General features: G+C 46.1%; 1 protein-coding gene across 1 annotated transcript in view; it reads left to right on the top strand.

The window, feature by feature from the left end:
* The window catches only part of ATP6AP1 (ATPase H+ transporting accessory protein 1), a 74,815-nt gene that overhangs the window by 45,517 nt on the left and 11,292 nt on the right, over positions 1–18,006 (top strand). The window contains exons 3-6 of the mRNA XM_068248815.1: positions 2,504–2,578; positions 4,930–5,123; positions 5,238–5,278; positions 10,242–10,327. Coding sequence (XP_068104916.1) covers positions 2,504–2,578; positions 4,930–5,123; positions 5,238–5,278; positions 10,242–10,327 — 396 coding nt within the window. The remainder of the gene's footprint in view (positions 1–2,503; positions 2,579–4,929; positions 5,124–5,237; positions 5,279–10,241; positions 10,328–18,006) is intronic.

The raw sequence follows: 18,006 nt of genomic DNA, 5'->3' as shown, positions 1-18,006 counted from the left end.
ATCAGGGAGAGAAAAGATTTTACAATGGGCAAACACTGCCTGAATAATCTAGAATTTAATTTTGTTCTAATCTAAAAGATCTGTTCCTGCAAAAGATCCGTCCTTGCAAAATGCATTCATAGTCTATATCTGCAGATCCTCATACACACCTTGTTTAACAGACATTCATCTGCAGATAATCTGCAGATCAGATCCACCAGGATGGATTTTCAGATCTGCAGATTGTCAGATATGCAGATTAAGTCTGTTAAACAAGGTGTGTATGAGGATCTGCAAATATCATAGACTATGAATGCATTTTGCAGGAACTGATCTTTTGCAGATACTGATCTTTTGAATGTGTACAGCAGTCTTTGTAAGCAGCGTCTTGCAAAGATTTTTACCTGATGGGGAGTTCAGCTCCATAGAATAGACTGTGTAGAGTATGGCTCTCATACTGCATGGAAGGTGGTAAAATTGGTCTGATATCTCATTTATCTTTCAAGTGTGTACACACCATAAGTCTAATGCTACATATACACTTTAGATAAGTCTTTTGAAAAGGCAAGATCACAGACCAATTTTACCCCATTCCATGTAGTATAAGAGCCATACTCTACACAGTCTATTCTATAGAGCTGAACTCCCATCAGATAAAAACCTTTGCAAGATGCTTCACACAAAGATGTGGTACACATTCAAAAGATCATTATCTTCAAAAGATCAGTTCCTGCAAAATGCATTCATAGTCTGATATCTGCAGATCCTCACACACCTTGTTTAAAGCCTCATCTACACGGGTAGATGAGGCTCCGATCCGGCGACTCGATTAGCCGCCGGATCGCCTCTTCCGCGTCCCCCGGATTCGATTCCCCGCTCGTCCCCGCCAGCACCGCTTATCTTGCGCTCTATACCCTGCCATTGTCCCCTCGCGGGGAACGAGCAGGGAATCGGCAGTGTGGAGATCCGTCCTGTCGGATCTTATCAATCGAGCCACATTAGCGGCTCAATTGATAAGCCACATCGCCGCCTCATCTACCCGTGTAGATGAGGCTTAACAGACATTCATCTGCAGATCAGATCCACCAGGATAAATCTTCAAATTATTTTTTTTTTGTAGATAAGAATCCTCGTGTTCGGTAAATTTGCTGTATGATTCCTGCTAGGTGGGCAGATCTCTCTATTTAACTAGCACCCCTTACATTTGCTTATTAGCTTGATTGTGCAGTTGGGTGTGCATACCATATCATTTATTTTTAATTTATTTTTTTATTTTTTATTTTTTTTTTTGGATCCATATCTGGTCCAGAAAGTAAACTTGAGATTGATGAATGAAAAGGTTTCATACATATCTGGGGCTTCCTCCAGCCCCCTTCAGTCTGATCTAGAGTTGCCGGGACTGTAGTGCAGAAGAGGCCACAGAGGAGGATGGTGAGAGCGATCAGGGTGAGGGGGGCTGGAGGAAGCCCCAGGTATACATTTTTTTTTATTTTTTATTTTTTTCATTCATTAATCTCAGGTACACTTTAAAGGAAACCAGAGACGAGGCACCCTCATGTATTTTACCATATATATCAGTGGGAACATTAGAGAAAACACCTACCCTGCTCTCTGTTTCATTCTTCACTGCTCAGCCTGCTTGTTACCAGCCCTGATAAAATCCCTGACTGAGCATTCAGTCTGGCTTTGCTCAGGAATCATTATAGTGGAGTCATTATAGCAGAGCCAGAATGGGGCAGGCTTGGGCTTGAAAAGATATCAGAGAAGACAGACTCAACTCCGATTCCTGAGCAAAGCCAGACTGAATGCTCAGTCAGGGATTTTATCAGGGCTGATAAGCAGGCTGAGCAGTGAAGAATGAAACAGAGAGCAGGGTAGGTGTTTTCTCTAATGTTCCCACCAATATATATGGTAAAATACATGAGGGTGCTTCGTCTCTGGTTCACTTTAAAGCGCGCATGAACTGTGTTTTAAATCTGTAGGCTTTTACTTACCTGGGGCTACTTCCAGCCCCCAGTGGACCGTGTGGTCCCTCAACATCCTCTGGGTACCCTCTGTTTTCCCGCTGGTGGCTCCATAAGATGTGCTACCCAGACTCCAGTCATGCCAACTGCGCATGCGCAGTCCAGTCACCGGAGGGTGTTCTGCGCATGTGCGATCCATTCTTTTGGGAACTGTGCCTGCGCAGTATGGTCCTGGTGACAGGAGTGCGATTGAGATGGGTACGCAGATGGGACAGGGCAACTGGAGCTTGGATCGCACATCTGAGTCACCAGTGAGAGAACTGAGGAGGACCCAGAGGATGCCCGAGAGATGCAGAAAAGCATTTAGCATCATTTAGCATCGTCTACATGAGACGCTGGTGGAAGCCTTTGTGTACTGACCATAAAGCACCCCATGCAATGGTGTTCATATCTCCGCACTGCATAACTCAATAAGTTCAGCAGAGCTCTGTATGTATAATTCACTATGTATTCCTCCTCTGTGTTACTGCGACTCCTAACATATCTGCTCTTCCATCTAGCTGAGCATTGAAGACTTCACGGCCTTCGGAGGGGTCTACGGGAACAAGCAGGACAGCGCCTTCCCCAATCTGGAAGTAAGTGCAGCGACCCTACATGTGTGTTTACTGGGGAGTAGAGCTAGGCAATGAGCTGCAGAGACTTCTGGCTTTTATGCAGCATTTAAATGGACCAATCAGATGCCTCTTTCCATTTCTGATTGGCCCAATTCCAAGCTTCCAACAGAATACATACTTTCACTTACCTGGGGCTTCCTCAGCCCCCGCAGACGTCCTGTACCTGTGCCATCTCAAACCGGTCCCCCTCAGGCAGCTAGTTTCATTTTTGGCAATGCCGGGCCAATGCGCCTGTGTGGCTCTGGCCACGCGTGTACTCCCTTCCCATTAGCCACCAGCTTGACTTGCCTACCTACTCACCCAGCCCACTAGCCACCACCCTGCTCTATTCCCGGCAGCTATACTGCGCAACCAAGGGTAGTGGAAATCGTAGGTTGCGTGATTGTGCTCCCTAGTTGAAAAGGGCCTTCACTTCCCTACCCAGCTACTTTTTCATGCCACCTGGCTGAAATTCTGGGGAGAACACTGGCTATTACCCCTTGTAAACGTACCCCCGCCCCATAGTAACTTAAATAAAACCTTTTTTTTTATGTATGTCATGATGGTATATTACTTATTTTTGCAAATAAGGGCTTGTAACTATTGATTGGGTACAAAAGGAGAACTAACAAAATACCCCTTATTTCCAAATATTATGTTGTCGCCATACATTTTATTAGGAACACAAGTTAAAAGTTGTAATAACCAGGACAAATGGGAAAATAAAATGTATGGGTGTTATTTACAGTATTTATTTTAAAAACCTAAATTGAGCCATCAAAAATTGTATGGAGATCTATTTGGGAGGAAAAAAAATCTATTTTAAAGTGGACCCAAATTAAAAATACAAGATTTCAGAAATCTATTTTCTAAATTTTATAATAATCGCAGCCTTTTTTTTTTCAGCTGCATGATGACATATAAAATATTTTACATTTATTGGAGGAACCCCACCCTTCCTTTCATATTGCTGGAACAGAATCTGGCAGACTGGTGGAGGAGATAAAAAAAACACAGGCTGCTACTGATGATGTCACAAGGGAGGTGATCTCAGCTTGTGTGAGATTTCACATAGACTACGCCCCTGTGTGGGAAGGTAACTGATGACAAACACACCCATGATCTAAAACCACCTACTAAGCTCAGAAGTAATGGCTGCTACCTGTATAACCTTAGTTATGGAAAAGCATGCACTGAAATGCTCATAGGCTTGAAGGAGTGTTTATTTATCTTTGTATGTGTCAGAGTGGTGCAACTAAATATTTTGAATGAAAAAAGTTTGGTTTGGTCCGCTTTAATGTAAACCTGTAATAAAAAGAGTGCCCCTCGGGGTACTAACCTCGAAGGGGAAGCCTCTGGACCCTAAGGAGGCTTTCCTCATCCTCCCCTTCAGCTGATTCTAAAGGTGGGACCCCCGAAAGTCCGGTGACAAGGGCTTATCGGAGTTGCGTGCAGACGCACTAACGTCTTTCAGCTCTGTCTCCGGTGGAAATGGCCAAGCCTGATGAGAACCAGTCTATTGCACAGGCACGAGCCACCTGCACAGTAGTGAAGACCCAGTTTGGACTTGATGCAGGAACTGGAGCAGTAAGCGGCTGGTGCACCTGCGTGCAGCATTGTTGCTATTGGTTGTTTGAGGGAGCCAGTGCTGGATTGGACTAACTTAGGACAACGGCGGAAGCCTCATTAGGATCCAGAAGCTTCCCCCTCCTGAGGTGAGTATGTAATTTTTATCTCCCTAGGCTCGCAAGTTTACCTGTAACGACAAAAAGTTTTCCTGGGGGGTCGTTCCCCTTGGGGGGTACTCACCTCGGTAGGAGGAAGCCTCTGGATCCTATCGAGGCTTCCCCCGTCCTCCTGTTTCCCACAGCAGTCTCGCTCTGGCCCTCTGAACGGTGGGGATGTAAATTCTTTATTTACCCTCCCGGCTCCAGCGCAGACGCAGTATCGGCTCTCCACTCGGAGATAGGCAGAAATAGCCGATCGATGTCAGCCCATTGAGAGCTGCAACAGTGCCACCCGCTGGAGCAAGGGAAGGTAAATAAATTTAGCTTGTCAGGCTTGTCGAGTCTGGATTACCGGAGACTTTGGGAGAGCCAGTGCTGGGTTGTCTGCAGCTAGAGCGGAAGGAGAAGCCTCATTGGGACCCTGAGGCTGCCCCCTCCCGAGGTAAGTAAGCTTCTCTTTTTAAACTGAAAATTTAATTGAGACTAATTTCTCTTCTACTGATGTTTTACCATTTATAATTAGAACTACCCATGCAAATAATTATCTCATACGTTTCTTTAACTTCAGGTTTGCTGCAAGTTCTAATTTAGTCTTCTTGTTTATAGAGCATTATGGGATCCTCCCCATCTTCCTTGGTGCTGCCCTCTGTTGATTGGTTCGCTGTCAACACTATACTCATCTACTTGAAGGATAAACTGGGAGTCAGCCCCCTTTATGTGGAGCAGTCCACCCTTCTGCAGCTGCGGATGAACGAGAGCGTCCCGTCCCTGCTGGTCTTCAGCTTACCCTACCCCAGCAAGTGAGTGATGGGATTTTGGGGGCTGATGGCTGACTGACTCTCTGATAGCTAAGCTGCTAACTTGCTCTTTAAACTTTCTTTCTTTCTTTTTTTTTTTTTTTTTTTTTGTCTTAGCTCCGGATTAATGGGAGTCAAAGATGGCCTCCGAGCCAATGGTAAGCCATTCACTAAGACAGAAACTTCACTCATCGCCTCATATCCATTACTTCTACTTGCCATTAAAGCGGATCGGAGATGAAAAACTAACTATAACAAGTAACTTGTCTGTATATCTTATCTAAAGTTTAGATGGTTTACACAGCAAATCTAGCTGCAAGCAGCTTCAATAGAATATGATTATTTCTTCCTGTGATACAATGACAGCAGCCATGTTCTGTTTTTCATCATTACACAGGTAATCTGCAACTGCATCTCCACCCCTCAGCCTGTGTAAAATTCACTCCTCCTCCCCTCTGCCATGGAAATCTCTGGCTAGTAATCTTCTCCTCCTCCTCCTCCTGCCCAGACTGAGCTCCCATAAGCCCTTGCTACATGGGTCTGAGTGCCTTGGGGTTTTGGAGAAGCTGTGGGCGAGGCTTGTTTAGTTTATAGGGAGTTAGAGTATTAAAAAAAAAAAAAAAAAAGTATTTGGCTTGAGGAATGCCCTATAAACTATATGTAAGGAACACAATTATGCAAGGAGTAAAAGTTCATCCTGGATCCGCTTTGAGGGTAGAGACAATGGTTGAGAGGAAAAAAATACTTTGAATATTCCTTAAAGTGGACCTGAACTCAGAACTTCCTCTCTGCTTTAACCACTTGAGGACTGCAGGGCTAAACCCCCCTAGTGACCAGGCAATTTTTAGCTAAATTGGCCTCTGCAGCTTTAAGGCCAAGCTGCAGGGCCGCACAACTCAGCACACAAGTGATCCCCCCCCCCCCTTTTCTCCCCACCAACAGAGCTCTCTGTTGGTGGGGTCTGATCGCTCCCCCCATGTTTGTTTGTTTTTTTTAAATAAATATTATCATTATTTTTTTTTTTTTTGTTCAAAACCCCTGTTTCTTTAAGTTTATACCCTCCCTCCCTCCCCACAGCCAGCCAATTATGGCGATCGGCTGTCATAGGCTTCTGCCTATGAGAGCCGATAGCTCTCTTGTCCCCCATGGGGACAGCCGTGTCACAGGGCTGTCCCCAGTGCAGCGCTGCTGCTCATCGCAGCACTGCACAGAGTAAATAGACGGCGTGATCGCCGTCTAACAGTCTCCCGAGCGGCAATAGCCGCTCGGAGACTGAAGGCGGGGCGGAGCTCCGCCCTCCGAGCATGAGATGCGCACGCACCATGCGCGTGATCTCATGCAAAACAGAGCCCCAGGACTTTACGCCAATTGGCGTTAGGCGGTCCTGGGGCTGCCGCCGCGGCCACGCCTACTGGCGTGACGCGGGCGGCAGAAGGTTAAAAGATGAGCAACAGCATAATTACCTTTAAAGAAAAAACATTTCTCTTTCATAGCTGATATCAATCCTGCAATAAATCTGCAGTTTCTACTTCCTGCTTTCATGGAAGCAGAGATAGGGTTAACATCCTGTGTTTACAAATTTTCTGCTCTGCAGAGGACTGCCGAGATTCCTGAGCTGACACAGCTGAGATCAAATCACACTTGTGATTAGTCACAGCTGAGGGGGAATTAGACAGGCTGGACCCTCTAAATACACACAGGGTGCATTTCTCATTTTTTCTTCTGTCCTGTGCAAAAGTTCAGGTCCACTTTAAAGGGAACTGAAATGAGAAATATCGAGGCTGACCCATTTCATTTTAAACAATACACATTGCCTGGCAGTCCTCCTGATTTTCTGCCACTAATACTTTTAGCCCCACACCCTGAACAAGCATGCAAATTAGCCGTTTTCTGACAATAATCTGGCAAGATTAGCTGCATGCTCATTTCAGGAGTGTGATTCAGATTCTATTAATGCCAGTAAGATTGTTTAAATGGAAATAATTATGGCAGTCTCCATATCCCTCTCACTTCAGGTTCCCTTTTAAAGAGCACCTATGGTCAAAAAGACATGACGTATATCATGACAGGCTCTGTCTAAATGATGGGACTGAGGCATCGCAGGGTTACATACTTAATTGTCCTGGCGTAATCCCTCCAGGCAGGTGATCACTCTGCCACCCCTCAGAGTTGGGCGCAGGCAACTTTTTTCAAAGTGCCCGCTACTCCCACCTGCGTTGCCAAGGCCTGCCCCTAGTTGGTAGCTGCAGATGTTTGCATTGCCGGGGGGGGGGGGGGAGCGTCACCTGTGGTGTGAAGAGGTCAGGACAGGTGAGTATACCCCCCCCCCCCCCCCCTACACAGCCATCTTTCTTCATTCATACAGCCTGTCATTATAGGCTCGGTTTTTTTTTATCTTAGGCACTCTTTACAATGCAAAGATCTGACCAAGAGGTCAAGCAGATCCGAAATGAAAAACTATAACAAGTAACTTGTCTATATATCTTATCTAAAGTTTAGATTTGTTTACACAACAAATCTAGCTGCAAACAGCTTCAACAGTTTATGATTTATTCCTGTGATACAATGACATCAGCCATGTTTTGTTTGTCACATTACACACAGGAAAGTTGATAGCATCTCCAGCCCTCAGCCTGTGACAAGTTCAATCCCCTCTCCTCCCTCCTCCCCTCTGGCTCTGCAGTCTCTTGCTAGTAACACCTCACCCTCCTTCTGCCCAGACTGAGCTCCCATAAGCCCTTGCTACCTGGGACTGAGTGCCAAGGCTCTCTGAAAAGCTGTGGGCGTGGCTTGTTTAGCTTATAGGGAATTACAGTATTAAAACAAAACAAAAAAGTATTAGGCTTGAGGAATGCCCTATAAACCATATGTAAGGAACACAATTCTGCAATGAGGAAAAGTTCATCTCTGATCCACTTTAATCTGCAGTTGTGAAATTTTAAAGGAAAACTGCAAATTTTATAATACAAATAAGATGTAACCCAGAATTAAATGCAATGTAAGTTACTCTTTCATTTTTTTTCCCTATGTTGCTGTCACACTAGGTAGTAAATATCTGACAGATCTGTCAGGTTTTGGATTAGTCCACCTCCTCATGGGGGATTTTCAGTTCGTTCTTCATTTTCAAAAGCATTTCCTAAACTGCAGTTCCACAATCCAACTGCCAATATAGTGTACAAGTGAGTAAGGCGGCACGCCAGCATCAATGTATAGATAATTTACAGGGAGGGCTTTTGTAAAGGATAAAGGTAATATTGAGAATCTATCCCATGAGGAGATAAATTAGTCCAAAATCTGTCTGATCACTCTGCTTTTTACTACCTACTGTAAGTGACGGTAACATGGGGGGGGGGGGGGGGTAATTTATAGTGCCTCTAAAGGGGAACTGTAGTGAGCGGTATATAGAGGCTGCCATATTGATTTCCTATTAAGCAATACCAGTTGCTTGCTGATCCTGTCTCTAATCCTTTTAGCCATAGCCCCTGAACAAGCATGCAGCAGATCAGGTTTTTCTGACATTTTTGTCAGATCTGACAAGATTAGCTGCATGCGTGTTTATGGTGTGATTCTGCAGGCAGATGGCTCTGCAGGGCTGCCAGGCAACTGGTATTGCTTAAAAGGAAATAAATATGGCTGCCTCCATATACCTTGCACTACAGTTCTCCTTTAAGTCTCAGAAAAATGTACATTTTATGTGCCCCCTCCGGCCTGATCGCTCCCACAGCATTCTCGCCTCCCTCTTCATTCTCCCGCAACTGGCCCCGGAAAGTCCTCCGGTCCAGGGCCAACTGCGCACATGTAGCCTGGCCGTGCACACGCGCTCCCGCCATGTTCACGTCTCCTGGAGCATTCTTCCGGCAACAGGAAGGACACTGGCGCGTGCCTGGCTGCGCTTGCACCGACTGGAGGATTTTCCGGTGCCAGTTGCAGGTGAACAAGGAGGGGAAAAAAAAAAAAAAAAAAAAAGAGGACGGCGTGGAAGTGATCAGGCCGGAGAGGGCTGGAGAAATTTTATTACAGGGGCTCTATCTCAGGTACTCTTTCATTTTTTTATTTTATTTTTTTTTTTTTGTTTTGTTTTGGAGTTCTGATCGATAAAGTGTACGTAATGAAAATATTGTAGCTAATTAACAGGAATATGCTTGGAAATCGTTTGGAGACAATTAGGCTCTGTTCACATTATAAATTACCAGCACATTTCTAAGCACTTTTGCTCAGCGGTTAAGATTTTCACTTCCTGATGTCAGTCAGGAAGTGAACTCTTTGACCTGGAAATGAATAAATACAATGTATGTATTCATAAAAGCGCTCAAGAAATCACTATACAAAGCACTTTTTCAAGCGATTTCCCTATACCTTCCATTGAGCCAAAGCGTGCAGAAAATGGTACATGTATCGCGTTTGCGTTTTTAAAGAGATCGAAACGCTTATATGTGAACACTGTCAAAGGAAAACATTGCACAAGCGTTTTTAGGGTGTTTTGCAAAATCGCCAGCGCTTAAAAAAATCTGCAAACTCTCCTAGTGTGAAAGAGCCCTTACAGTGCATTGCTAGTAAAATGTGGATGTGGCAGAGTGAACTTATACCAGGGAGAAAGTGTCAAAGGGCCATGCACACCAAAATCCTCTAGCAGATCCGCAAAACGCTAGAGGTTTTTGAAGCAGATTTTCAGAGCGATTCTAGGCATGTTTAGAGAGATTTGCCTAGCGTTTTTTGGAGAGTTTTTGTGTACCAGATTTCATATATTGTTACAGTAAAGCTGTTACTGAACAGCTACTGTAACAAAAACACCTGGAAAACCGCTCTGATCTAGTGTTTTTTCAGAGCGGCTTTCCACTTTCCTATACTTTAACATTGAGGCAGAAACGCCTCAGAAATCTAAAAAGTTGCAGCCCCCGAATTTGCGTTTGTGGAAACAAACTAACCATTCAGGTGTGCGCCAGCCCATTGAAATACATTTCCCAAGCGGTTTTCAAACCGCTAGCGTTTTTAAAAAACGCTCCAGAACCGCTCTGGTGTGCACCAGCCAGAACACAAGTTTCCATAAGGGGAACATATAAGAAGTCGATAAATGCTGCTATAAATGATCTGTGATGTGCTGACATTTATGTTTTTATGCAGATGAAGTCATTGGCCAGGTGCTGAGCACGCTGAAGTCAGAAGGCATCTCATATACGGCTATTCTCACGGCTCGCCAACCATCCCGGGTATGTTTGTGGCACGGTGTAAAGACGAATTTCTAGTTCTGAACTTCATGAACATTGTAGACCAGGGTTGTCAAACTCAAATACAAAGTAGGCTGACACTGAACACTGGGACCAAGCCGCAGGCCAACCTCAATGTCTACTGGCCACCTTATAAAGTTCCCCGGTGTCCAACTACACTCTTTCATCTCATGTACAGTTCCCTGGTGTCTAGTGGTCCCTACTCTCCCCTATACAGTTCCATGGTTTCTAGTGGCCTCCCTCCCTTATACAGTTACCTAGTGTTTAATGCTTACACTCTACCTCCCACATATGGCTTCCCTGGTGTTCTAGGGCTTCACCTACAATATAGCTTCCCTGGTGGTGTAGAGTGGGCCAAACATAATGCAAAGTGAGGAAACCCCTTTAGGGCCAAATTTGATGGCTCTGAGGGCCGGAGTTTAACATGTATGTTCTGGACGCATGTCAGTGAAGGCAGCGATCAGAAGACCACTTCAATAATGAGAACATTTCCTGCACTTTACAATGATTTAAAAAGCCTGGGAATAGCGGACCACAAAACCATCACCAGTATGCAGCAGGAGGAGGACCGCACAAATCGCCAAGGCTACAGGGGGCATGCTCTTTTAATGAGGCAATCTGGAAGAAAAGGGAGGCACCACTCCCTTAAAGTAAACCAGAGATTAAGAAATGGAACAAATCGATACTTACCCGGGGTTTCCTCCAGCCACATAAGCACAGGTGAGTCTCTCGCCGTCCTCCCGCGGTCTGCTGTTTAGCCGCGATCAGCCCCGGTAACAGGCTCAGTCATGGCATTCTGCATGCATGGGAGGTCCATGCATGCGCAGAAGGCCACAACTGAGCCTGTTACCGGGGCTGGTCACGGACGGCCGGGCACTCACACAAGCTTATGGTGCTGAAGGAAGCCCCGGGTAACTATTGATTCGTTCCATTTTTTATTTTTTTTTTAGTCTCTAGTACACTTTTTTTAACCAGCTCACCCCCAAGGGTTTTTACCCTAACGGACCTGAGCAATTTTCACTTGTCAGAGCTCCTCCCTTTCATTCCCTAATAACTTTATTACTACCGTCTTTCCCCTAATTTAAGACCTACCCCGAAAGTAAGGCCTCCCTTATATTTCAAGCATGCTTGATAAGGCCTACCCCGAAAATAAGGCCTAGCTGGGGGGGGGGGGGCGCTGTGTGTATGCCCGGCAGATGCGTCCCAGGCGCACATTGATTAATCAATGGGACGCATCTGCCGGGCGCACATGACAGGAAGAGAGCGCCAGCGCAGAGCCGGCCTGTCGTACTGCGTGAAGGTCAAAGGGCGCCCTCACAGATCCATTACAATGCCGCTGCCACCGGAGGAATTACCAGGAACGGAGGGGGACGCAGCCACAAGGGAGGTGCGGTAAGAGACCACGTACCTGCCCATACACAAAGCGTCTAGCCCCTCCCACCCCCGAAAATAAACCCTAGCACACATTTCCTCCCCAAAAAGAATATGACAGTGTCTTATATTCGGGGAAAGACGGTAGTTATCACAACAAAATGATCTGTACCTCATTTTTTTCACCAATTAGGCCTTCTGTGGGTAGTACATTATGCTAAGAATTTTTTTTATTCTAAATGCGTTTTAACGAGAAAAATAATGGAAAAATAACATTATCGGTTTTCGGCCATTATAGTTTCAAAATTAAACATTCTCCTGTGGATAAAACCAACACACTTTATTTGCCTATTTGTCCCGATTATTAAACCATTTAAATTATGTCCCTATCACAATGTATGGCGACAATCTATTATTTGGAAAAATAGGTGGTGTTTTTCTTTTTTTTTTTTTTTTTTTTTTTTTTTTTTTTTTTTTTTTTTTTTGTCTGGTCCATAATTACAAGCCCCTATCTAGTAAAGTAAAAGTAATTTTCCCTCCATAAAGACAAGACAAATAACATTTATATTGCGCTTTTCTCCTGGCAGACTCAAAGCGCCAGAGCTGCAGCCACTAGGACACGCTGTATAGGCAGTAGCAGTGTTAGGGAGTCTTGCCTAAGGTCTCCTACCGAATAGGTGCTGGTTTACTGAACAGGCAGAGCCGAGATTCGAACCCAGGTCTCCTGTGTCAGAGGCAGAGCCCTTAACCATTACACTATCCAGCCACCCTATAAAATATAGATTAAAAAAAGCAAAGTTCCTAAGGCAACTATTTTCTGTAAAAAACATTTTTTTTGGGGGGAGGGGGGGCGCTTTGGAAGTGTAAGTTATTAATTTTATTAACAGTATATGTATATATTTGCCTGTGTGTAATTTTACTTTTTGGCCACTAGATGGCGCTAGTGAACTCCTTTTTTTTTTTTTTTTTTTTTTTTTTTTTTTTTCAGGAAGTGTTCACTTGCAATTGGGTAGAGGACTGCTCTGTCCTCTTCCCCAATCACGGAACACGGAGTCCCAGCGTTTAACGGCTCTGGGGAGGGGCGGGGGCGCACACGTGCGGAGCGGCGGTGGGAGCGAACGACTTAATAAAACGTCCCGTTGCCGTTAACAGGCTCAAACGGGACGTTTTAATAAATTACATTGTCATTATCTGGTTAAAAGTGGTATTATTGTGGTAGTGGGCACAAATTGCAAACGTGCCGCAGTCACTGCAGTGGGAGTAATCCCATAGGATTACTTGTGCAGCAGCACTTTTCTGATCGCTGGCAATCGGCAAAAGCACGAATCGTGGGCTGAAAGCACCGGAGTGTGAATAAGGCCTTAACCTCAAGACAAATAGTCTGAAATCAAAGTATGGCAGAAAATAGGTGGTAAACTTTATAGGTAATAGCCTGTTTCAGGTACAAAAAGTCTTACCCTAGTTTAAAGTACAACTGAAGAAAGAGGTATGTGGAGGCTGCCATATTTATTTCCTTTTAAACAATAAGGCCAGACACCCACTAGGAGCGCTTTCTAAGCGCTAGTGATTTGAAAAAGCTCTTACTGATGCAATGCTATGGGGGATTTTTATAAAATCACATCGCTCAAGTGGGATCACACCCCATAGCATTACACTAGCAAGAGCTTTTCAAATCACAAAGCGCTCAGAAAAGAACTCCTAGTGAGTTTCTGGCCTACCAGTTGCCTAGCAGTCCTAACCACTTTGGCCGCAGTAGTACCTGAATCACTCACCTGAAACAAGCATGCAGCTAATCCAGTCAGACTTCAGTCAGAGACATTTGATCTGCATTCTTGTTCAGGGTCTATGGCTAAAAGTATTAGGAGCAGTGGGTCAGCAGGACACCCAGGCAATGTGCCTTTTTGAAAAGGAAAGAACTGTCAGGCTCTATATTCCTCTCACTTCACTTGACCTTTTAAAATATCATGTGACCTGACTGACCAATGAGGCATTGCGAGCAGGAGAATATTTGCACCCTCTCATTCAGACAACACATGTGATTGGCTGCTGGATCTTGACTAAAGTCTTGCCGCCTTAGTGGGCAGGGCCTGGACTCGCGTTGTTACAGAGTAGAATGAGCTATAAATTACTTTTCTCCTATGTTATTAAAGTAGTTAGTAGAAATCTGACAGAAGTGGCATGTTTTTGACTAGTCCATCTCTTTATGCAAGCACTCCCTAGAAGGATCTGTAAAAAGATGCAGGATGCCCCCTCTACCGGTTTGCATACTATTCTGGCAGTTGGACTGAGCATCTGATGGTTTACTAAGCGCTTTTGAAACAAAAAAAAAACCCTGATACTCCCTCATGAGGAGATGGGCTAGTCCAAAACCTGTCGCTTCTGTCAGATTTCTACTACCTACTGTAAGTGACAGCAACATAGGAGAAAAGGAATTCATAACACATTTTACTCTGGGATTAAAATTTACTTTTTACTTACTGTGTATGTGTTTTCTTGTATTCCTTGTATTTTAAGGCCTTTCACAGTAGGACATTGCGTTTTTGATGCGTTAAAGTCGCAACGCAAATTGCAACATCCCAAAAAAGTCGCAGCGCACCTTAATGCCCCGTTATCGTTGCATACAGTAGAGCATACAGGCAATGAAAAGTATGTTTCCAAGTCATTGCTGAGCATGTGCAAGTCCAACGCAGCTAATAACGTGTATAACGCACAGCATGCAGCACTTTCTAATAACGTTACACGCAAACGCAACGTGTGCACTGTGAATGTCGCACAGATTTAGTATTGCTGTGCGTTAGTTTGCATTGAAACATTTTCTAACGTGCGATTTGAACGTCGCACTCTGAAAGAGGCCTAAATCTTACAATTTTTTCACGATAGTGGTCCTTTAGTTGAATTTAGAGATGCTGTCGATTGACTGCGTGGTTTACAAAAAATTGTGATCTAAGCAGGGATTAGGATCAGGCAGCAGGACACCTGTGCAGTAACAAGTGGATGAAAATTTCTGGGTAAGGTCCCGTTTCCACTATTGCGGTGCGGAATCGCCTGGATTCCACCGCTGACGAATTCGCATGCAAATTCGCATAGGTGAGGGTATATGCGATTTTAACCATGTCACTGCCTGTGTGAATTCGCGGCAAAAAACGCATGGCGAAATCACATGCAATTTCCCTATTAAATACATTGTGTGCGATTCGCCTGCATTCCACACGCAGGCGAATTCTGAGGGCTCTGCCATGCAGAAAAATCCTGCACAGAAAAACGCACAGCAAAACTGACAAGTGGAAACAGGCCCATCCATTTGTATTGGCTGTGCGAATCTGCATGCGGACAACGCATGCGGATTCGCGATAGTGGAAACGGGCCCTTAAAGGGATACTGTAGAGGGGGTCGGGGGAAAATGAGTTGAACTTACCTGGGGCTTCTAATGGTCCCACGCAGACACCCTGTGCCTGCGCAGCCACTCACCGATGCTCCGGCCCCGCCCCTGGTTCACTTCTGGAATTTCAGACTTTAAAGTCTGAAAACCACTGCGCTTGCGTTCCGTGTCCTCTCCCCCCCTGATGTCACCAGGAACTTACGGCGCAGGCACAGACCGTACTGGGCATGCGCAGTACCCTCCTGGTGACATCAGCGGCAGTGAGGACACGGCAACGCAGGCGCAGTGGTTTTCAGACTTTTAAAGTCTGAAATTCCAGAAGTGAACCAGAGGCGGGGCCGGAGCATTGGGGAGTGGCTGCGCGGGCACAGGGTGTCTGCGTGGGACCATTAGAAGCCCCAGGTAAGTTCAACTCATTTCCCCCGACCCCCCCCCCCCCCCCCCCCCCCCACAGTATCCCTTTTAAAGTGAACCTTAAGCCAGGAAAAAGAGTTTTTTACTCACCTGGGGCTTCTACCAGCCCCCTGCAGCAGTCCTGTGCCCTCGCAGTCACTCACTCATCCTCTGGTCCCCCGCTGCCAGCTAGTTTCGTTTTTGCCGACAGGCCCGTCAGGACTGGCCATGCGTAGCTTTTTCCACATTCCCGACTGTAATTAGCGCTATTGCGGGCCGCAACGCGTACAAAAATATGCGTTGCCGCATTACGCACGCATAGATATGCGACAACGCGTATTTTTGTACACGTTGCGGCCTGCAATAGCGCTAATTACAGTCGGGAATGCGGAAAAAGCTACGCATGGCCAGTCCTGACGGGCCTGTCGGCAAAAACGAAACTAGCTGGCAGCGGGGGACCAGAGGATGAGTGAGTGGCTGCGAGGGCACAGGACTGCTGCAGGGGGCTGGTAGAAACCCCAGGTGAGTAAAAAAAAAAAAATTTTTCCTGGCTTAAAGGACAACTGTAGCGAGAGGTATGTGGAGGCTGCCATATTTTTTCCATCTAAGCAATGCCAGTTGCCTGGCTATCCTGCTGATCCTCTGCCTCTAATACTATCAGCCATAGCCCCTGAACAAGCATGGAGCAGGTTGGGTGTTTCTGACATTATTGCCAGATCTGACAAGATTAGCTGCATGCTTTTTTCTGGTGTTATTCGGACTACTGCAGCCAAATAGATCAGCAGGGCTGCCAGGCAACTGGTATTGTTTAAAAGGAAATAAATATGGCAGCCTCCATATACCTCTCACTACAGTTCTCCTTTAAAGGGAAGGTTCAAACAAAATAAAAAAATGAGTTTCACTTACCTGGGGCTTCTACCAGCCCCATGCAGCCATCCTGTGCCCTCGTTGTCACTCACTGCTGCTCCAGTCCCCCGCTGGCAGCTTGCCGACCTCGGAGGTCGGGGGCCGCATTGCGTACGTTTTTACGTATTCCCGCTAGTGCAGGAACATTAACACATACATTTTTACGCGTTAATGATTTAATGCGTAAATTTTTACGCATTGAACCAGTAATGCGTAAAAATGTATGTGTTAATGTTCCTGCACTAGCGGGAATGCGTAAAAATGTACGCAATGCGGCCCGCCGACCTCCGAGGTCGGCAAGCTGCCAGCGGGGGACTGGAGCAGCAGTGAGTGATTACGAGGGCACAGGATGGCTGCATGGGGCTGGTAGAAGCCCCGGGTAAGTGAAACTCATTTTTTTATTTTGTTTGAACCTTCCCTTTAAGTGTCCCTTTAAAGGTTTAAAAGTAGTCAGGCAAAACCAGGCTCCCCCCCCCCCCCCCACTCTACTTACCTGGGGCTTCCTCAAGCCCCTTGCAGCTAACCCGTCAAACGCTGCAGCTCCGCTCTCAGGCTTCGGCCTGGGGTCACCCGCCGGTGCTGAGGGCGACCTCGATGTCGTTTCTACTGTGCCTGAGCGAGCACCGCTGTCAATCAAGCCCATGTCGTCCGCGGTATACTACGCAGAACTATTGTTCTTGGACTTGATTGATGCAGGGAACTAGAGGAAATTGCCCTCTTCACCGGCGGGGACCCCGGGCCAACGGCTGGGAGCGGAGCTGCGGTGTGGGACGTGTCAACTGCAAGGGGTTGGAGGAAGCCCTGGGTAAGTAGAGTGGGGGGGCGGGTGACCTGGTTTTGCCTGATGACTCTTTTTAAAGGACTTACGAGGCCAATCATTGAGGAAAAAAAATAAAAAAGTTAGCTATCTGCGTCAGCTTGTAAGGCACGGAGGACGCCGTCCGCGCCCTCCATGCCATTCCGCCGGGTCCCCGCCGCTCATTAGCCCCCCGAACGGTCCCTGACCGCGCGGCCAGGGTCGGGCTCTCCGGACTGTACAAAGATGGCGGCCGGAGCTGGCCGCGGCTGCGCAGTCCGCATAGCCGCGAGTGTGGCTGCGCAGCTCTAAGGCCAACCCCCCGATCCACGTAACAGCCTGTTATGTGGATCGGGGGGTTGGCCTTAGAGCTGCCGATCAGAGGGGTAGATATGCGTACTGCTGCCTTACCTTGCGTTCGCGATCCCTGCTCTGTTTTCCGTCCCACCGTCGCAGCCCCCTCCATCTGTGATCAGGATGTGAGAATCTTTTGATTCTCAATCCCAATCACCTTTCCGTGTCTTCGGAGAGCTTATTAACGTCGCATAAACTCTGAGGCAGGGGTCACATTTGTCTTTCAGTTTCTACACTTTTTAGAAAACTGAAAGACAAGTGTGACCTCTACCTTACAACAGCTAATGTAATTTATAGAGAAAACTGACAAATTGCGCAAGATGTTTTTTTTTTCTGCGTGCAAAATCTGCATTCAAGTGTGACCTAGCTCATTGATTAACATGAAGATGAAGAGAAATCGAGAGCCCAATATGGTGTAGTATGTCAAAATTGATTGGATAAATGAAACAGTGAGATGGTAAT

Source organism: Hyperolius riggenbachi, chromosome 8 (genome assembly GCF_040937935.1).
Source record: "Hyperolius riggenbachi isolate aHypRig1 chromosome 8, aHypRig1.pri, whole genome shotgun sequence".
In the NCBI taxonomy this organism is placed as follows: domain Eukaryota; kingdom Metazoa; phylum Chordata; class Amphibia; order Anura; family Hyperoliidae; genus Hyperolius; species Hyperolius riggenbachi.
Note: the sequence above shows the minus strand (reverse complement) of the source record. Positions and strands in the feature narration are given on the sequence as shown.